This window comes from Kogia breviceps, chromosome 2 (assembly GCF_026419965.1).
Source record: "Kogia breviceps isolate mKogBre1 chromosome 2, mKogBre1 haplotype 1, whole genome shotgun sequence".
Taxonomy (NCBI): domain Eukaryota; kingdom Metazoa; phylum Chordata; class Mammalia; order Artiodactyla; family Physeteridae; genus Kogia; species Kogia breviceps.
Window position 1 is genome coordinate 67,150,748 of NC_081311.1, and position 16,438 is coordinate 67,167,185.

General features: G+C 34.5%; 1 protein-coding gene across 4 annotated transcripts in view; it reads left to right on the forward strand.

Annotated features, from left to right (window-relative positions):
- The window catches only part of CTNNA3 (catenin alpha 3), a 1,725,986-nt gene that overhangs the window by 1,657,879 nt on the left and 51,669 nt on the right, over positions 1-16,438 (forward strand). For all 4 annotated transcript variants that reach the window (XM_067025523.1, XM_059054939.2, XM_059054940.2 and 1 more), the window contains 2 exons: positions 694-799; positions 11,733-11,867. In XM_067025523.1, the coding sequence (XP_066881624.1) occupies positions 694-799; positions 11,733-11,867 (241 nt within the window). The remainder of the gene's footprint in view (positions 1-693; positions 800-11,732; positions 11,868-16,438) is intronic.

Sequence of the window (16,438 nt, forward strand, 5' to 3'; positions counted from 1 at the left end):
CATGCAGTCCCTAGAATGACTCCATGTGGTGGGTGCTGCTATTTCCTATCACTGGGAAACTGGGGCAGAAAGTGGGTATTTATCTTGTTTGACTTACACAAATGGTAAGAAGCAGTCTGTTTGGGGAAATAGTCCGAGATAGTGTGACTCCAGATTCATAGTCAACTACTCTGATATTATTATGAAATAATTGTGGAGGAGAGGTAATGTGATAAAAACAAAGTACAGTTAACCAAAAGACTGTTAAAAAAAATTAAAAATAGGAGGATTAACAGCATCCCTGCTAATCAAAGTACACTGTTGAACATATAAAATGTCCAAAATCTCATGTTTCCACCCAGAATGAAGAAAATACCTTTGCGTTCAGAGGTCTACATCCACCAAAAGTATCTCTGGGCTAAGGTTTATTGTAAAAAATACATGAAAATGAAGATAAAATGGAGTCCATCTTCTTGGCAAAATATCCTGAAACTTAACAAAATAGGCCTTTTAAAAAAAATTTTTCATTTAATACTGGAATCTAATCATGGCCTGTTTAAAACTGAACTATGTAAAACCAATGGCTTATACTTTGGGGTAACAAATCTTGTGTGTGTGTGTGTGTGTGTGTGTGTGTGTGTGTGTGTGTGTGTGTGTGTGTGTTTGTATCTGAGCATGAACCACTGCAACAAACATGTATTCTTTTATTTTAAGGGGAAAAGGACCACTGAAGCATACAACGGATGTGATCTATGCAGCTAAAATGATATCAGAATCAGGATCAAGGATGGACGTCCTTGCTCGGCAGATTGCCAACCAGGTGAGTTCTTCACAAATGGATGTGACGAAAATTCATGGTAATTGCTGTCTGTCATTTGACATTGTTTAAAACAAAGTTGAATTTTTACTCTGTTGGACTGTTTTTTCCTAAATTATTATTGAATTATTTTTAATTTTTTGCATAATTAACACAGAAGTAGTGGAAAATTTATTCTGAGGAAGTTTATTTCTTGGTGCTTTATTATTACTACTATTATCATTATTATTATTTAGGGCTGGATTATTTTTAAGATTTTTGAGCTTCAAGTATATTCAAATTATTCTAAATATCAGCTTTTTGAGTTTCAGATATTCTCAGATTATTTTAACTGGCTGTAATACCCAATGTTAGTATTCTTTTTCTTAATATCTCAGATTTCTTATTTTTGCTCTTCAAAATTAGTGCTTTTCAAAAGTATGTTAGGTTTTCAGAACATAAACAATACGTTCTGGCGTTCTATGTAAAACTGTGAGACAAATAGTAATTAGAATACTGAAGTGAAGGTATAAAATGTAGGAAGTATTTAATCCTTATAGATGCTCTAAATACTTGATTTCCTTTCTTTAGATTTCTCATGTCTCTATTTCAGTTTTCTAAGCAGCAGCTACATTATTAGAGTTACCTTTTGCTTAACTTTGAGAAATCTGTCAGTTTCTTTAATGTACTGAGATATTCAATTACTATTTCAAACTGAGGTATAGTATTCCTTTGCAGGTTTTACATTATTCAACTCCATAATACATATTTATCTATCTTTGGGGGAAAAAAAACAGTTGTCTTTTTGAATCTGAAACTACTTCATATATTTTTTGTGCATATACTTTAAGAGAAACTCTATTAGGCTACTTATTATTATTTTATCTTTTCATCCTCTTTTTCTTGGAACCTGAGGAACTTTCTCTTATTAGATATTATATTTTTGGATATAAGGGAAGAGAAATAACTAAGGAAAAATAATAACAGAGACAAATATTTTAAAACATTCTTGAATGTATATATATATTCACATATATGGTCATATATATTTTTTCAAGTTCTTGATACTTTAAGCACTATAAACATTTTATTAATCTTTTTAGTATTCAGTATTTACAGTTAAAAACAAACTCTATTCTAATGTAATTCAAAATCTACTATGAATAAATGACTGAAGCCCAAATCTGCCCATGGTTTTCTGTGTTTTAGAATTTTATTGCATTCACTTTTATGAAACAAATAGTAGTAGGATAAATGAAACCATAATACATTAAACAGATTTATGTGTTCTAATAACTTTTTAAATACTTAATGATTCCTAGCAGTGTACTTCTGTTTATTTTAGAATGTACAATTTTCAAAGTCCAAATAATTGTGTCACTTTGAAGTTGTCCTTTTCTTCTTGACTGATATTCTTCTTTAATTGGATTAGGTCACCGTGCAGTAGGTACTTCTATAACATAGCTGTATTAAATTATGCTATTGTTTTTAACATTATTCACATTGCGTGGAAGAAAGCAAAAGTATTGTCTTACTTCCATATAACTTTGACATTTTAAAAGAAGCTTAAAGAAACAGTCACTGACTAATGAAGAATTATGGATGACTCTCTTTGGCCTTTTCCATTTCATATAGTAAAGTAGTTTCAAATATATACTTAATTTTCATCTAAATAAATACGGTTCTGGAGAATCAGAATTGAATCACTTATTATAGTGACTATCTGGGAAGATTCTCTATGATTGTGCTTTGGATATTTTTTGATAGATTAACATAAAAAATTTAGACAAAAATAATTACTGAAATTGGTTGTGGAATACAATTGAATAATGTAAATAAGCAAGGCAATTTTTACAGTGTCAATGTATATTATGAAAAACCTCTGCCAGAACATTGGTTGCTTTTAATTTTGAACAAACTAATAGCCAAAAAAACTTTTAATAATTTTTATGATGCTTTCCAGTCTGCTTTGGGCTAGAGTGTCAGAAGGTCAAACATCAATCAATTTTCAATTCTATCCCACATGGATTTGTGAAATATATATATAGTTGGGCCAATTTAGTTTCATTCTATAAAGTTTCAGAGTCAAAGTTCATATGTAGAGAGGATGAAATGAAATCAAATTGATACTTCTAGTTCTGCCTTCCTGGATTTTTTTTAACCCTTCTTCCCTGTCTTGCTTCCTTGAACATATGTTTATTGTATATAACTACATACAATTTACTACTCTGGCATTACCATTAGGTAGCTAGGAAGAGATGATTGAAAATCTTCTGTTGTAACATACAGAAGCATAATGTAAGCTTACTTGTCCCAATCACTCAACATCTCTTGGGTTTAGAATTATCTTGAGATGGTGAGGTAGATTTCATATGCCATCCAAGACCATGTTGTTTAAGTCCTATAGAAATCTGGTACAAATCCTGTCTCAATTAGCCAGTGTATTCCTGAAGGTCAGGATGTTGTTAGTTATCACCATTCTTAAACATTTTCCTCATGAATAAAGAGAATGACAAGTTGGAGAAGTATGCTTCTTACAAATTTAGTATTTCGGACTCTTGGTACACATCTCTTTCAATTCTTTGACTCTTCATGGTAAATCATCACGTTAGTGGGTATTCTAAATTAGATGAACTGGAAAATACCTCACAAGGTAGGAATAATACACTGAAAGATCTCAATTAGTCACAGAAGCAACCTACCCCAAACAGAAAAGAGGTGAATAGGAAACAAAATAAAATTAACATCTGCTAAAGTGTTTTGTGCAAGAGGACAAAATTGGACTTTCTAACCCCTGAGTGTTGTGTCTGAATCCTAATATTCCTTCACTGTAAATTTTCCAAAGCAACGATATCCAGATTGTTGACTGGTACTCCCACCTAACCCTAACAGGACACAATTAAAATGAATTTTCAGTGTTAAATATATTGAAAGCCAAAACTAATTTAAGAAAGATGACATTTAAAAAACAAGATAAAGAATTCCAAGGCAAATCATACACAATGCACTCAACTATGAACAAAACAATCTCCAAGTGTAATTTATGTTGATATTTTGACAAAATATTGTTGGTGGCTAGCCTGATTTGTATTGTTTCCTGCTGATGTTATGAGTAAAAAAAAATGTAATAAAACTACACTACAAAGAAACTTATGAAGCATTAATGATATCATTCTAACATGTCTCTTAAGAATATAACTTCTAGATGCATCTTGTGACAATATTTGTATTTTGATACAATTATTTGTCTGAAATTTATTTTGAACAGAGAATTTGATACCTAGATTTGTTCTCCAGATTAATGAACCTCTACTTTATAAAAATGAATGCATAGCAGGTTCTCAGAAATTAAATAGGAATAGATAAAATATTGAAAATATTTTATCTGTTTGCATCCTTGAAGTAAGAGTTTCCTGTTAAAAGGTATGCTGCTTTACTATTTTTCTTTTTTATTGGGTCTTTGTCATTTTCCCATTGAAACAATATCTTCAATGCTTTGAGGGTGATTATATATTCAGTTTTATTTCATGTACACAAAACTATAGCCTTAGGTACCCAGAATAAGGTGTTTTAGGGTCTAGGAAGAAGGGGCTATTTGGTGTAAGAGGGGAAGATGAAAGATGAGGAAAGTTTCTCCTTACAGGTGGCTGGCTGACTTTAACCAAAAATCCAAATAATCAAAATTTGTCTGAATTACCTTTTCACCATCCTTTCCATAACCATATTCTTTATACAGGATAAAACATTTGTATAAGTTTATTTCAATCCAAGTAACTCTTCAGTTGACACGTTTCAGGGAGGGAGATGATGTGTTTTGAGTTTTAATCTAATACATAGAGAAGTCATTCCTTCTGAGAATTTCTCATGGAAGTCAGCATAAAGCAGAAAAGTAGGTTGGGCCAAAACTGTACACCTACTAAAGGAAAGGAGCTTTGATGAAGATGGAAAATATCTTTGTCTTTAATTTGCATTAGTGTTCAAAGGATATGTCACTGATAGCAGTCTCTCAACGATTGTATGTCCAAACCAAGTTGAAACTAAAAATGAATTTGAAGCAGTTCTTAAACTCAGAACTATTTTAGGGACTTCCCTTGTGGTTCAGTGGGTAAGACTCCATGCTTGCAATGCAGGGGGCCCAGCTTCGATACCTGGTCGGGGAACTAGATCCCACATGCATGCTGCAACTAAGAGTCTTCATGCGCAACTAAGAGACCTCACGCTGCAACTAAGACCTGGCACAACCAAATTAAATAAATATTTTTTTTAAAAAGACCATTTTAGGGACATCCCTGGTGGTGCAGTGGTTAAGAATCCACCTGCCAATGCAGGGGACACGGGTTTGAGCCCTCATCCAGGAAGATCCCACATGCCACGGAGCAACTAAGCCCGTGCTCCACCACAACTACTGAGCCTGCAAGCCACAACTACTGAAGCCCGCGTGCCTAGAGCCTGTACTCTGCAACAAGAGAAGCCACCGCAATGAGAAGCCTGCGCACCACAACAAAGAGTAGCCCCCACTCGCCGCAACTAGAGAAAGCCCGCAAGCAGCAATGAAGACCCAATGAAGACCCTGCGCAGCCAAAAATAAATTAAATAAATTAAAAAAAAAATTTTTTAAGACCATTTTAGTCTAAATAAGGAGATGTGACAAAATTTGAACAACATATATAATTTCTGGTAAAACAACAGTTATGCACTGAAAAATGCCAAACTATAATTTCCCAAATATAATTCTCACAAGTCAGCAGGTCCACTCTAGACCATATGAATCAATGTCATCCTCCATCACGTCATCATAAAAGAGTTCCACTGTATTTTTACCATACTTTCATAGATACCCTTCTCTTTTGTGTCTTAGAAACCTTAGTTTGCTAAAGAGCAGCAATGATAGGCATAACAAAGAAGAAAAACGTTCAAAGTATGCTGAGATTTCTGGATGTAGAATCAACTCAAATAAATGACCAAATTTAATAGATGGGAGAGAGGGAGGAAGCACTCTTTACTGAGATAGTTAATAGAACAGGAAAAATGGTTCTATAATAGGCAAGATGGAGTATGAGACAGTGGAGGGTTGTATGTGTTGAGTGTGAAATCTTGATAAGACAGTGAGATGAGCTGGGGCAATACAATATGTATATGGATTTTCTGAAGACAGGGCTGGATGATAGAGATTTAGTCATGTTTATTTTGTAAGTGATCGATGAAGCCAGAGCAGCATATATTGATACTATTATCCAAGAAGAGGGTAAGAGTGAAAAGATGCCCAAGAATGAAAAGTCAGAACACCAATAGGGATGGCATTGAAAATTTTTAGAAAGCATGTTTGTGAACAAGAGGAGAGAAAGATGGGATTACAGGGTTGAGGGAGGGATTTTGGTTTGAGGGACTTTATGTTGATAGATTCAAGGATAGAAAAAGACATTAAAAGTACAGAAAAAGATGGGATCATGGATGATCTGTGACCCTGAGGAAGGTGAAGTCAGACAGCCTCTGGGCTGGAGTATAGGTGGAGAAATGAGCCCTGGGGGAAGAGAAAGGTCACGGACACAAGAGTGCTTCTGTTCTCACTGGTTGCTTGAAATTTCTACCTTAGAAATTCACAATGACACCTATTAACTTTCCCTTAACAAACTTTGCCAGCTTAGCAGAATTTGTTGTCTGTACTTGTGAAAAGTCATTTTAACTGTGTCTTAAATAAAGTTTAAACTCCATTATGAGCAAAAAAAAATAGCTAAACTAGTATTCACTTTGCTAATTTGCCCTTAAAATTCAAACTGAAAGGTAATAAATGTTCTTCACTTTTCCTCTCATTACTAAATGATGTATTCTGTATTGGTATGAAGCATCTTACTAGAAGAGTGAAAGCCGGTTTAATGTGACAAAACCACTTAAGCTGACATGCCATCTGCTTGTCTGTAGTGAGTGTCCTGGTGGTTATAAAACTTAAATTAAAAAAAAGAAAATCCATGCATTAAAAAGCTAACCAGGTGTTAGCTGGTTAACATCTCCTATCTTAATAAACTGGGAAACAATAACCAAAATGTATTATGATATTCTGCCACTTGATTTGACTAAAAGTCCCTAGCAGTATTCCTTTAAAAGTTTTTTTGTGCAAATTTTATTTTTTAAAAAGTAAAGGAAATGAATGTTCTATTGGGTGGGCCGAAAGGTTTTTTCCTTAAGATGGCTCTAGTAGCACTTAGTAGTCTTTAATTTCATTCAAAACAATTTTGTTAGATCATAGGTGACAGCTGTCATATCAGTGTGCGTTTAAAAAAAAAGACTTATCAAAAGTGGTGAATTTTTGTGTCGCCATTTTAATATTGAACATAGAAGAAAAAACACAACATTTTCAGCATATTGTGCTTTACGATTTCAAGAAAGGGAAAAGCCAACTGAAACACACAAAAAGGTTTGTGCAGTGTATGGAGAAGGTGTTGTGACTGACTGAACGCGTCAAAAGTGGTGTGTGAAGTTTTGTGCTGGAGATTTCTCTCTGGACAATGCTCCATGGTCGGGCAGAGTTGAAGTTAAATCAAAACAATAACTGAGAACAATCAATGTTATACCACTTAGGAGATAGCCAACATACTCAAAACATCCAAATCAAGTGTTGACAATAATTTGCACCTGTTTGGTTATGTGAATTGCTTTGATGTTTGAGTTCCACATAAGTTAAGCGAAAAAAACCTTCTTGACCATATTTCTGCATGCAATTCTCTACTGAAATGTAATGAAAACATTCCATTTTTAAGACAAGTTGTGACAGGCAATGAAAAGTGGATACTGTACAATAACGTGGAACAGAAGAGATCGTGGGGCAAGCGAAATGAACCACCACCAACCACACCAAAGGCCAATCTTCATCCAAAGAAGGTGATGTTGTGTATATGGTGGGATTGGAAGGGAGTCGTCTATTACAGGGGTTCCCAACCCCCAGGCTGCAGACCGGTACTGGTCTGTGGCCTGTTAGGAACCGGGCCGCACAGCAGGAGGCGAGCGGCAGGCAAGCGAGCGAAGCTTCATCTGCCGCTGCCCGTCGCTCCCCATCGCTCACATTACCACCTGAACCATCCCCCCCCGCCACCGTCCGTGGAAAAATTGTCTTCCATGAAAGTGGTCCCTGGTGCCAAAAAGGGTGGGGACCGATGCTCTATTATGAGCTCCTTCCAGGAAACCCAATGATTAATTCCAACAAGTACTGCTCCCAATTAGACCAACTGAAAGTGGCACTGGACAAAAAGCGTTCAGAGTTAGTCAACAGAAAATGCATAATCTTCCATCAGGATAACACAAGACCACATGTTTCTTTGATGACCAGGCAAAAACTGTTACAGCTTGGCTGGGAAGTTCTGATTCATCCACCATATTCACCAGACTTTGCACCTTCGGATTTACATTTATTGTGGTCTTTACAAGATTCTCTTAATGGAAAAAATTTCAATTCCCTGGAAGACTGTAAAAGGTACCTGGAACAGTTCTTTGCTCAAAAAGATGAAAAGTTTTTGGAAGACGGAATTATGAAGTTGCCTGAAAAATGGCAGAAGGTAATGGAACAAAAGGGTGAATACATTGTTCAATAAAGTTCTTGGTGAAAATGAAAAATGTGTCTTTTATTTTTTACTTAAAAAACTGAAGGCACTTTTTTGGCCCACACAGTACCAACCTAGGTCCCAAACTTTTTCAATTAGCTTTATGTAAAAATATAAAAGGTGAGGAAAACATAATTTGATTTTAATAACAGAGGTTTGGCAAATAGTAGAAGAGCATTCTTAAAGTGGGAATGATTCATTCTCCTAGATCTGCTTCTGGGCAGCTAAAAGTGACTCAGAAAGACTTTCCGAATGTCAATAGAAAAGAAGGCTTTAACAAATCTTATAGTATGGAACTTACTAATCACTATGTTTTTCATACTTCACTTATAAAACTACCATCTTTAGGTGTAACCAACATTTTCATCAATTCTGGGAATGAAGGGTAAATCTGGGTCAGGTAACTTTTAATTTCAAAAGTTCAACTTCAAATTTTCTATTCATTTGACTCATTCTTTGCTTAACACAATTCTAGACTCTTCTAGCATGGCCTTGAAAGTGTCTTGAGAGAGACTTTATGTTTTGTTTAAACTTAGGTGATTGCAACGTTGGTTATCAGTTAACAATCTAATTATTAATTTGCAAGTTTGATTTTATCAGAAGTTATATAGTAGTGCTGGTCTTTAAGGAACAAATTCATACTAATAGTACCTACAATATACAGATAAGAGTGTCAATTTAAGCAACCAATTTACAAATCAGAGTGGCAATTTACTGTTTATATATAAGATAAAACTGGCAGGAAGACTGATATTGTTCCTAGACCTTAGAGGTAGGGATTGGAGCCAGATCATGTGAGTCTGAATACCATCTTTACTATTTCTCAGTTGGGCAAGTCAATTAACTTATCTATGCCTCAGTTTCCTCCTTTGTTAAGGAGGAAACTGAGGCATAGAGAAGGAGGTATAGAACTTGCCTCATGAAGTTGTGTGATTATTAAAAGATTTACTATAGGTAAAGCACCTAGAAGAGTATATGACAGAACACTGTATGTGTCAAAGATTATCATTATGTCCATCCATAAGAACAAACAATAGATAAGACCATTCATTACTCAGGATAGACAAAGCAATGTTTTGAATGAATGTCATAAGAAGAGATCATTGTGCAATGAATGAAACAGAGAAAACTCAATTCATATCTTTACGCAAATCATAAATTCTATCCAAAACCTAGCTTGCAAGTATGCAAAATGACAATAATTAGATCTCAGTAAAATGGCCCTATGAATACTAACTTAGAATTATGCATGTAAAGGACATGGCACAGTGCCTGACACATAAGAAGTACCTAATAAAGATCAACTTCCTGTCGTGGTAAAACAATGAGATGACTTGCCTGTCATCATTATAGGTAATTCTAGAGAGCTAATTTTTGTCTTAAAAAAAATCTAAGCAATCTTCACTTCAAAATAGACATAGTGTTCTGATAAATTCTCTTTTTCCTTGAAACTATGCAACCCACGGTAATCTGTGATTAAAAAAATAATTCACTCCAAATTCTCCTAAGTTCAGCGATTGAAAATAAAATGGATTTAAAAGCAAGTAGATATGGATTCAAATACTGGCTCTAGCATAAGCTCTTCAATCCTGGGAAAATTATTATGCTTTCTAAACTTCTCATTTCTCATGTGTAAATTGGATAAATCCCTTCCGTTACTTGTTTTTTGCTTCTTCTTCCACCTCCCCCCCATTCTCTCTCTCTCTCTCCTTTTTTTTCCCTTCCTCTCCTCTTTCTTCTTACTTAGTTACAGTTTAATCCTCCTGATGAGACTTGTGAGAGTATCCTTTCTTCTGTGTTAAAAAGTTGAGAAACGCCCTTAATATACAGGTCTCTCTATCATCTTATCTGATCGCCTCTCTGGCTGGTTATCACGTGTCATGTCATCTGTCCATGCCTATCTAGCAGGTTGATAGTATTTCTGCAGAAGAATTTATATCTTTGCTACCTTTGTTGACTAAATTTTACTCAAAAGTCACATGTTCTCATCTTGTCCACACATTCTGGAGCTACGCAGATTAGTCTATTTAGCAAATATAAGAGAGAATAAGATTCTCAGGAATTTTTCAACAACACTCCAGCTTATTAATTACTATGTAAAAGCAGGAATGCATGGAATAATTTCAGGTCTTTCATCCTACTTTTCAGTTTTCATTTTTGGCTATTAGAATTAAAGCTTTTAAAATAAGAACATTTTAATTACAATAGAAATAATATAATTTAAGTAATATATATTAAGATATGTAAAATATGAAGAGTGAAAAATATTGATTATATCATGTTTATTTACCATTTTCACATATTTATTTCCCACTTTGTTTTAAACACAAACATAAACACATATTTTTCATATACTTTGATTGAGATAGTATGTGAAATTTTAAATGCTGTGTTTTTTTACCTTTCAAAAACATTTTCCTTTGAAAATATTAATTTTTGAGACTGTATAATATTACACTATATAGATATGTATCCTTATTTAATCTTTTCACTATTATAGAATATTTATTTCCAAATTTTGGTATTGTAAGTAAGGCTGCAGTGAATATTTTTGCATATAAGTTACAGTTCATATTTCCATATCCGTATGAATGTTTTTAAAGTGAAATTAAGTTATCGGGCATTTAAAAAAATCTATTCTAATTGCATAGGAGAAAGAACACAAACATTAAACACTGACCACAGATATTTATCACGTTATGATTAAGCACAAAGCTCTACTCCAGGAACTTCCTTACAGAAGCTAACATAATGTAGGAGACTGTTTTTTATAAAGAAATTTAATACATCTCTAAAACATGTATGCTGCCTCTTTCTTGTCTCTAGGTAGATCCACAGCTGTTAGCTAAGGTGGAAATGATTTTTTTTTTGTCAGTAACAGCTAAAAACATTAAATGCTGAAAGTAATAGAACATAATATATGTTTTGTTGCAGATGTTTTTAATGCCCATGTAAATAACGAAGGACAGAAAATGCAGAACTATGAGTCCCAAGGAGTATTCTAATAGCAACTTTAGATGAAGGGAATAATTGCATTTTAAATACTTCTTCAGATTTACCTAAAAATGAAATCTAAGGCTTCTAACCTTATCATAAATTAAAGGCAATTATTTCATTTACCTTTTCATATCTGGAAATTCCTTTACTACTTCTTCTGTCTATGCTAAAGTAGTTAAGGTTGGAACATGAAGAAACTCTTCTAATGGTGGAAGCATATCAGAATCTACATGGTCTTGTTCAGAGAGATGGGACTCAATGCAAATAAAGTCAGTGCCTTATAAGATACTTGCAATCTCAATATTTAATTGCTCTGATCTACTTACTCTTTGTTTTGCTATTTCCATTTTTATATCATTCATGTTTAGTGCCCAGATCCGTCATGCAAACAGGACTTGTTGGCCTACCTGGAACAGATTAAATTCTACTCTCACCAGCTGAAAATCTGCAGTCAAGTTAAAGCTGAGATCCAGAACCTGGGAGGAGAGCTCATCATGTCAGCGGTGAGTACTGCCCCAGACTTATCCCATTACATGTGGAAGATGCTTGAAACAAAGAAGCTACACCCCACCTTACTCCACCAAATCTTTTAGGGCCATGTAGGTTAGAAAAAACTCAACTGGAGTATATGAAATTGCATGAAACTAAACTAGCAAGAAATCTTGCCAGATTTCTTAAAGAAATGTTAAGTCAATATAGCTTGTCTTTATTTACTTCAGAGATTTTACAGTGAATCAGGTTTTGTAAGCCCCTTGTATAAGAAATGGATGTGAATTTAGAGCATGGTTTCTGAATTGAATGCTATAATTTTTTTATAAAAATAAGGGCATATGTAATTGCAAGTCAATGAAACAATTGCTTTATTACTATTAATTAATATTCACTTTCTCATTATTCATTTTTATATCATAGAAATTCAGGTCTTGAAAACTGTTATCTCCAGATGTAATTCTAGCAGTAGAATATGATAGAATGTAAATAGGTTTAGAGGAACGTTCATAAATTCTTTGGTGACCCTGAGTTTCAAATTGCTATAAAATGACCATGGTAGAAATAATGTCTACCTTTTCTACTCATCTTTTAATAACAGTAGATCATTTCTCTAGAGTGGGTATGGTAATAAAATAATATTTTATGTCTATATTGGATTCAGTTATCAGTGACTTTGAGAAGGACATGGACCAAGATTATAAATTTAAGTTAAAGTGAAATATCATGAACATTCTAGGAACTTATATTCATGAGGACAAATTTTTAAAAATGATAGCATACATATAAATGTGTAAGTCTGGTAGCTCTTTAGCCAGACTTTGGTCTTTCCCCCAATGAACTAACATTTTTCAAAAGAACATAGTTGCAAAAACAAAAGCAAGGGAATTCCTCAGCAGTCCAGTGGTTAAGACTCTGCACTTTCACTGCCAACGGCCCGGGTTCAATCCCTGGTCAGGGAACTAAATCCTGCAATCTGCACAGTTGGCTTAAAAAAAAAAAGAAAGCAAAGAATTACCATCAAGGGTAGACGGCTGGGAACTAATCCTTAATGACTATCTCTTGCCTATATTGTGTCTCATTTAATCTTCACAATAACATGCCAGATAGATTGTTTAGTTGTTTGTTTTAGGTTCTTTAAAACTTGAAAAAAAGGAAATTAAGAAAGGTTAAATAGCTTCCCCAAGTTCCTATCAGTAAATATCAGACCTGGGGGTTTACCTTCAAAGGTCTTGCCTTCTCTGTTCAGGTGGACAGGCTTGAATCTATGATGAAACTGAAAAGCAAAAATCAAAAGTGAATAATTTGGAAATTATGTCTAAGTAATTATTAGAGATAAAAAATTAGTTTCCTTGATATTCAAATTTTGCAAAAACAGTAAAGCAAACCAACATAACCTGTGCTATATTGGTTCCCTATCATTTTTCAAAGGAAAATGCATTTTAAGTAGTCACTGTCTATCCACACAGAAATGCGTGTGGGTATATGAATCCGTGTGTGACTACATATATACATATATACAAACAGAATGCATATACGTATATAAACATTTAAAAATATTGTATCTTTATTTTGGATTATTAGACACTCAGTCTTCATTTTCTCACTTAACATTATACTACTTTATTTTTATATTTTTAAAATTCATTTATTTTATATATTTATTTTTGGCTGTGTTGGGTCCCCTTTGCTGTGCGCGGACTTTCTCTAGTTGCAGCAAACAGGGGCTACTCTTTGTTGCGCTGCATGGGATTCTCATTGCAGTGGCTTCTCTTGTTGCAGAGCATGGGCTTTAGGCGTGTGGGCTTCAGTAGTTGTGGCACATGGGCTCAGTAGTTGTGTCTCTGGGCTCTAGAGTGCAGGCTCAGTAGCTGTGGCACACAGGCTTAGTTGCTCTGGCATATGGGATCTTCCTGGACCAGGGCTCGAACCCATGTCCCCTGCATTGGCAAGTGGATTCTTAACCACTGCGCCACCAGGGAAGTTCCCATTATACTACTTTAAATGTGTAAAAAATATATTTATCTGTAGACCTAAGCCTGTCATCTGTTTACTTTTCTCAATTTCACACACTCACCATCATTCACAAGGTCTAAATCCATATGAATTTTCTTTTCCAATTATATATTTACCTCTTCATGTTGTCTGAAGCTAAGCTTTCAAAAATGTTGATAGAAGTTTGGCCTATACATTATGTTAAAATGTATTACTGTTAATGGTCCCTCCAAATATAATTTCCTCCAGATGTACAAATTGAGTTTTTATCCCTTCCTGTTTGAATGACGATTCAAATTCATGAACTTTACATATTTTACAGATAGATTAAGCATAAGCCATTTAGAATCCATGATTTACAATTTAAAAGCTGTCATTATATAAAATGAAGAATGGCATTGCAAATCCAAAGCTATTTTGTCATCATTTCACCCACAATTTTCCATTAGAAAAAATTAATCTGAAGAAAGGGAGCATGTCATGCACCCTTTTACATGCCTTACTGTCATCTGCTTGCAGGTAGATCCTGGAAAGCTTTTAAAATACATTTAATTTGTGTGTGCCAAAGCACAATTGCTTTATTCTCTCTGTCATCCTGAGTTCTCGTCTTCTTCTTTAAATTGAGAAGAAGTTATAATCTAAGCCATCATTTTTCTATGAGGTCTTTTGAAAAGTAATAAACCTGATTGTAAAGCAGGGAAACCCATTAAAAATTACAGAAATTTGGTATTCAAAACTACACTTTTCAGAGTTTGCATTCCAAAATCAGGTTCATGAAACATTATTTTTTTTTGCGGTATGTGGGCCTCTCACTGTTGTGGCCTCTCCCGTTGTGGAGCACAGGCTCTGGACGCGCAGGCTCAGCGGCCATGGCTCACGGGCCCAGCCGCTCCGCGGCATGTGGGATCTTCCCGGACCGGGGCATGAGCCCACGTCCCCTGCATCGGCAGGCGGACTCTCAACCACTGAGCCACCAGGGAAGCCCCCATGAAACATTACTTTTAACAAATATATTTGGTTAGAAGGAAATAGGTATGAATGGAATGCATTTCTGGAGTGAATGGGCAGAATGTATTCTGGGTCTGGAGTGTCAGAGTTTGGGATAAAGAAGATGAGTTCATAACATAAAGGAATTTGAAATCATTCTCATAATAGACCATTTAATTAAAATAATTTTCCAATGATTCTTATGTCTATCTGCAAGCATTTAGCCTGAAGTTACATATTTTATTTATAAAGAAACCAAAGTGTCATTAGTCCAAAACTCCAGCCATGAATTGAGCATCCTCTCAGTACCAGGCATCTGAGAACATCTGGGAGATGCAAAGCCTCCTTTAAGATCCTCAAATATGTGCAAAATTAAGGTACATAAGATATGCCTAAATATACAAAAATGACTTCAAAATAATGTAATAGGTCATATGATAGTTGAATGAACAAAAGCATATGGTAAGAGGTGAAGGAATAATTAATTCCACTGATGTGGCAAGTGAATAAGAGAAAGCTCCAGAAAGTGGTTTGACTCTAATTTGGTCCTTGATTAATAGGTAAAAAAAACAAAACAAAACAAAAAAGCTGTATATTTATGAGGGAAGGAGGGGAAAAGGATTTGAGGTAGATAGAACAACTGATGTAGAAATATAGAAATAGGGAAAGATAAGGATTTTTATAGAAATAACAAACAGTCTGAAGTGATTGCAAACAACTGTACTTGATCTGTTGGTGTGTGTTAAGGGGGGTGGGAAATAGAAGCTTTAAATGAAACTGAGGCTGTTTCAAAAGGATCACTAATAACATTTCAACTTTATCCTATAGGCAATTGAGAGTAATCGAAAATGTTGAAGTTTGAAATGGGTATAAACCATATATGTATTCGGAAGTTAACATTTTTTTAAAGAGTTCATACCTAAACTTTTATTTTATTTTTATTGAAGTATAGTTGATTTGTAATATTATATTAGTTTCAGGTGTACAACATAGTGATTCAATGTTCTTATAGATTATATGCTATTTAAAGTTATTATAGAATGATGGTTATATTTCTCTGTGCTGTGCAGTATATCCTTTCATCTTTTTTTAATTGAAGTACAGTTGATTTACAATGTTGTGCTAATTTCCACTGTACCTCAAAGTGACTCCGCTATACACATATATTCTTTTTTTAATATTCTTTTGCATTATGGTTTATTCCAGGAGATTGTATATAGTTTCCTCTGCTATACATAGGGAACTTGTTGTCTATCCATTGTAAATGTAACAGTTTGCATCTAGTAACCCCAAACTCCCATTCCATCCCTCTCCCTCTCTCCCTCCCCCTTGGCAACCACAAGTCCGTTCTCTATGTCTGTGAGTCTGTTTCTGTTTCGTAGATAGGTTCATTTGTGTCACATTTTAGATTCCACATATAAGTGATATCATATGGTATTTGTCTTTCTCGTTCTGACTTCCCTTAGTAAGATAATTTCTTGTTGCATCTGTCTTGCTACAAATGGCATTATTTCATTCTTTTTAATGGCTGAATCATATTCCATTGTATATATATACCACATCTTCTTTATCCATTCATCTGTTGATGGACATTTAGGCTGTT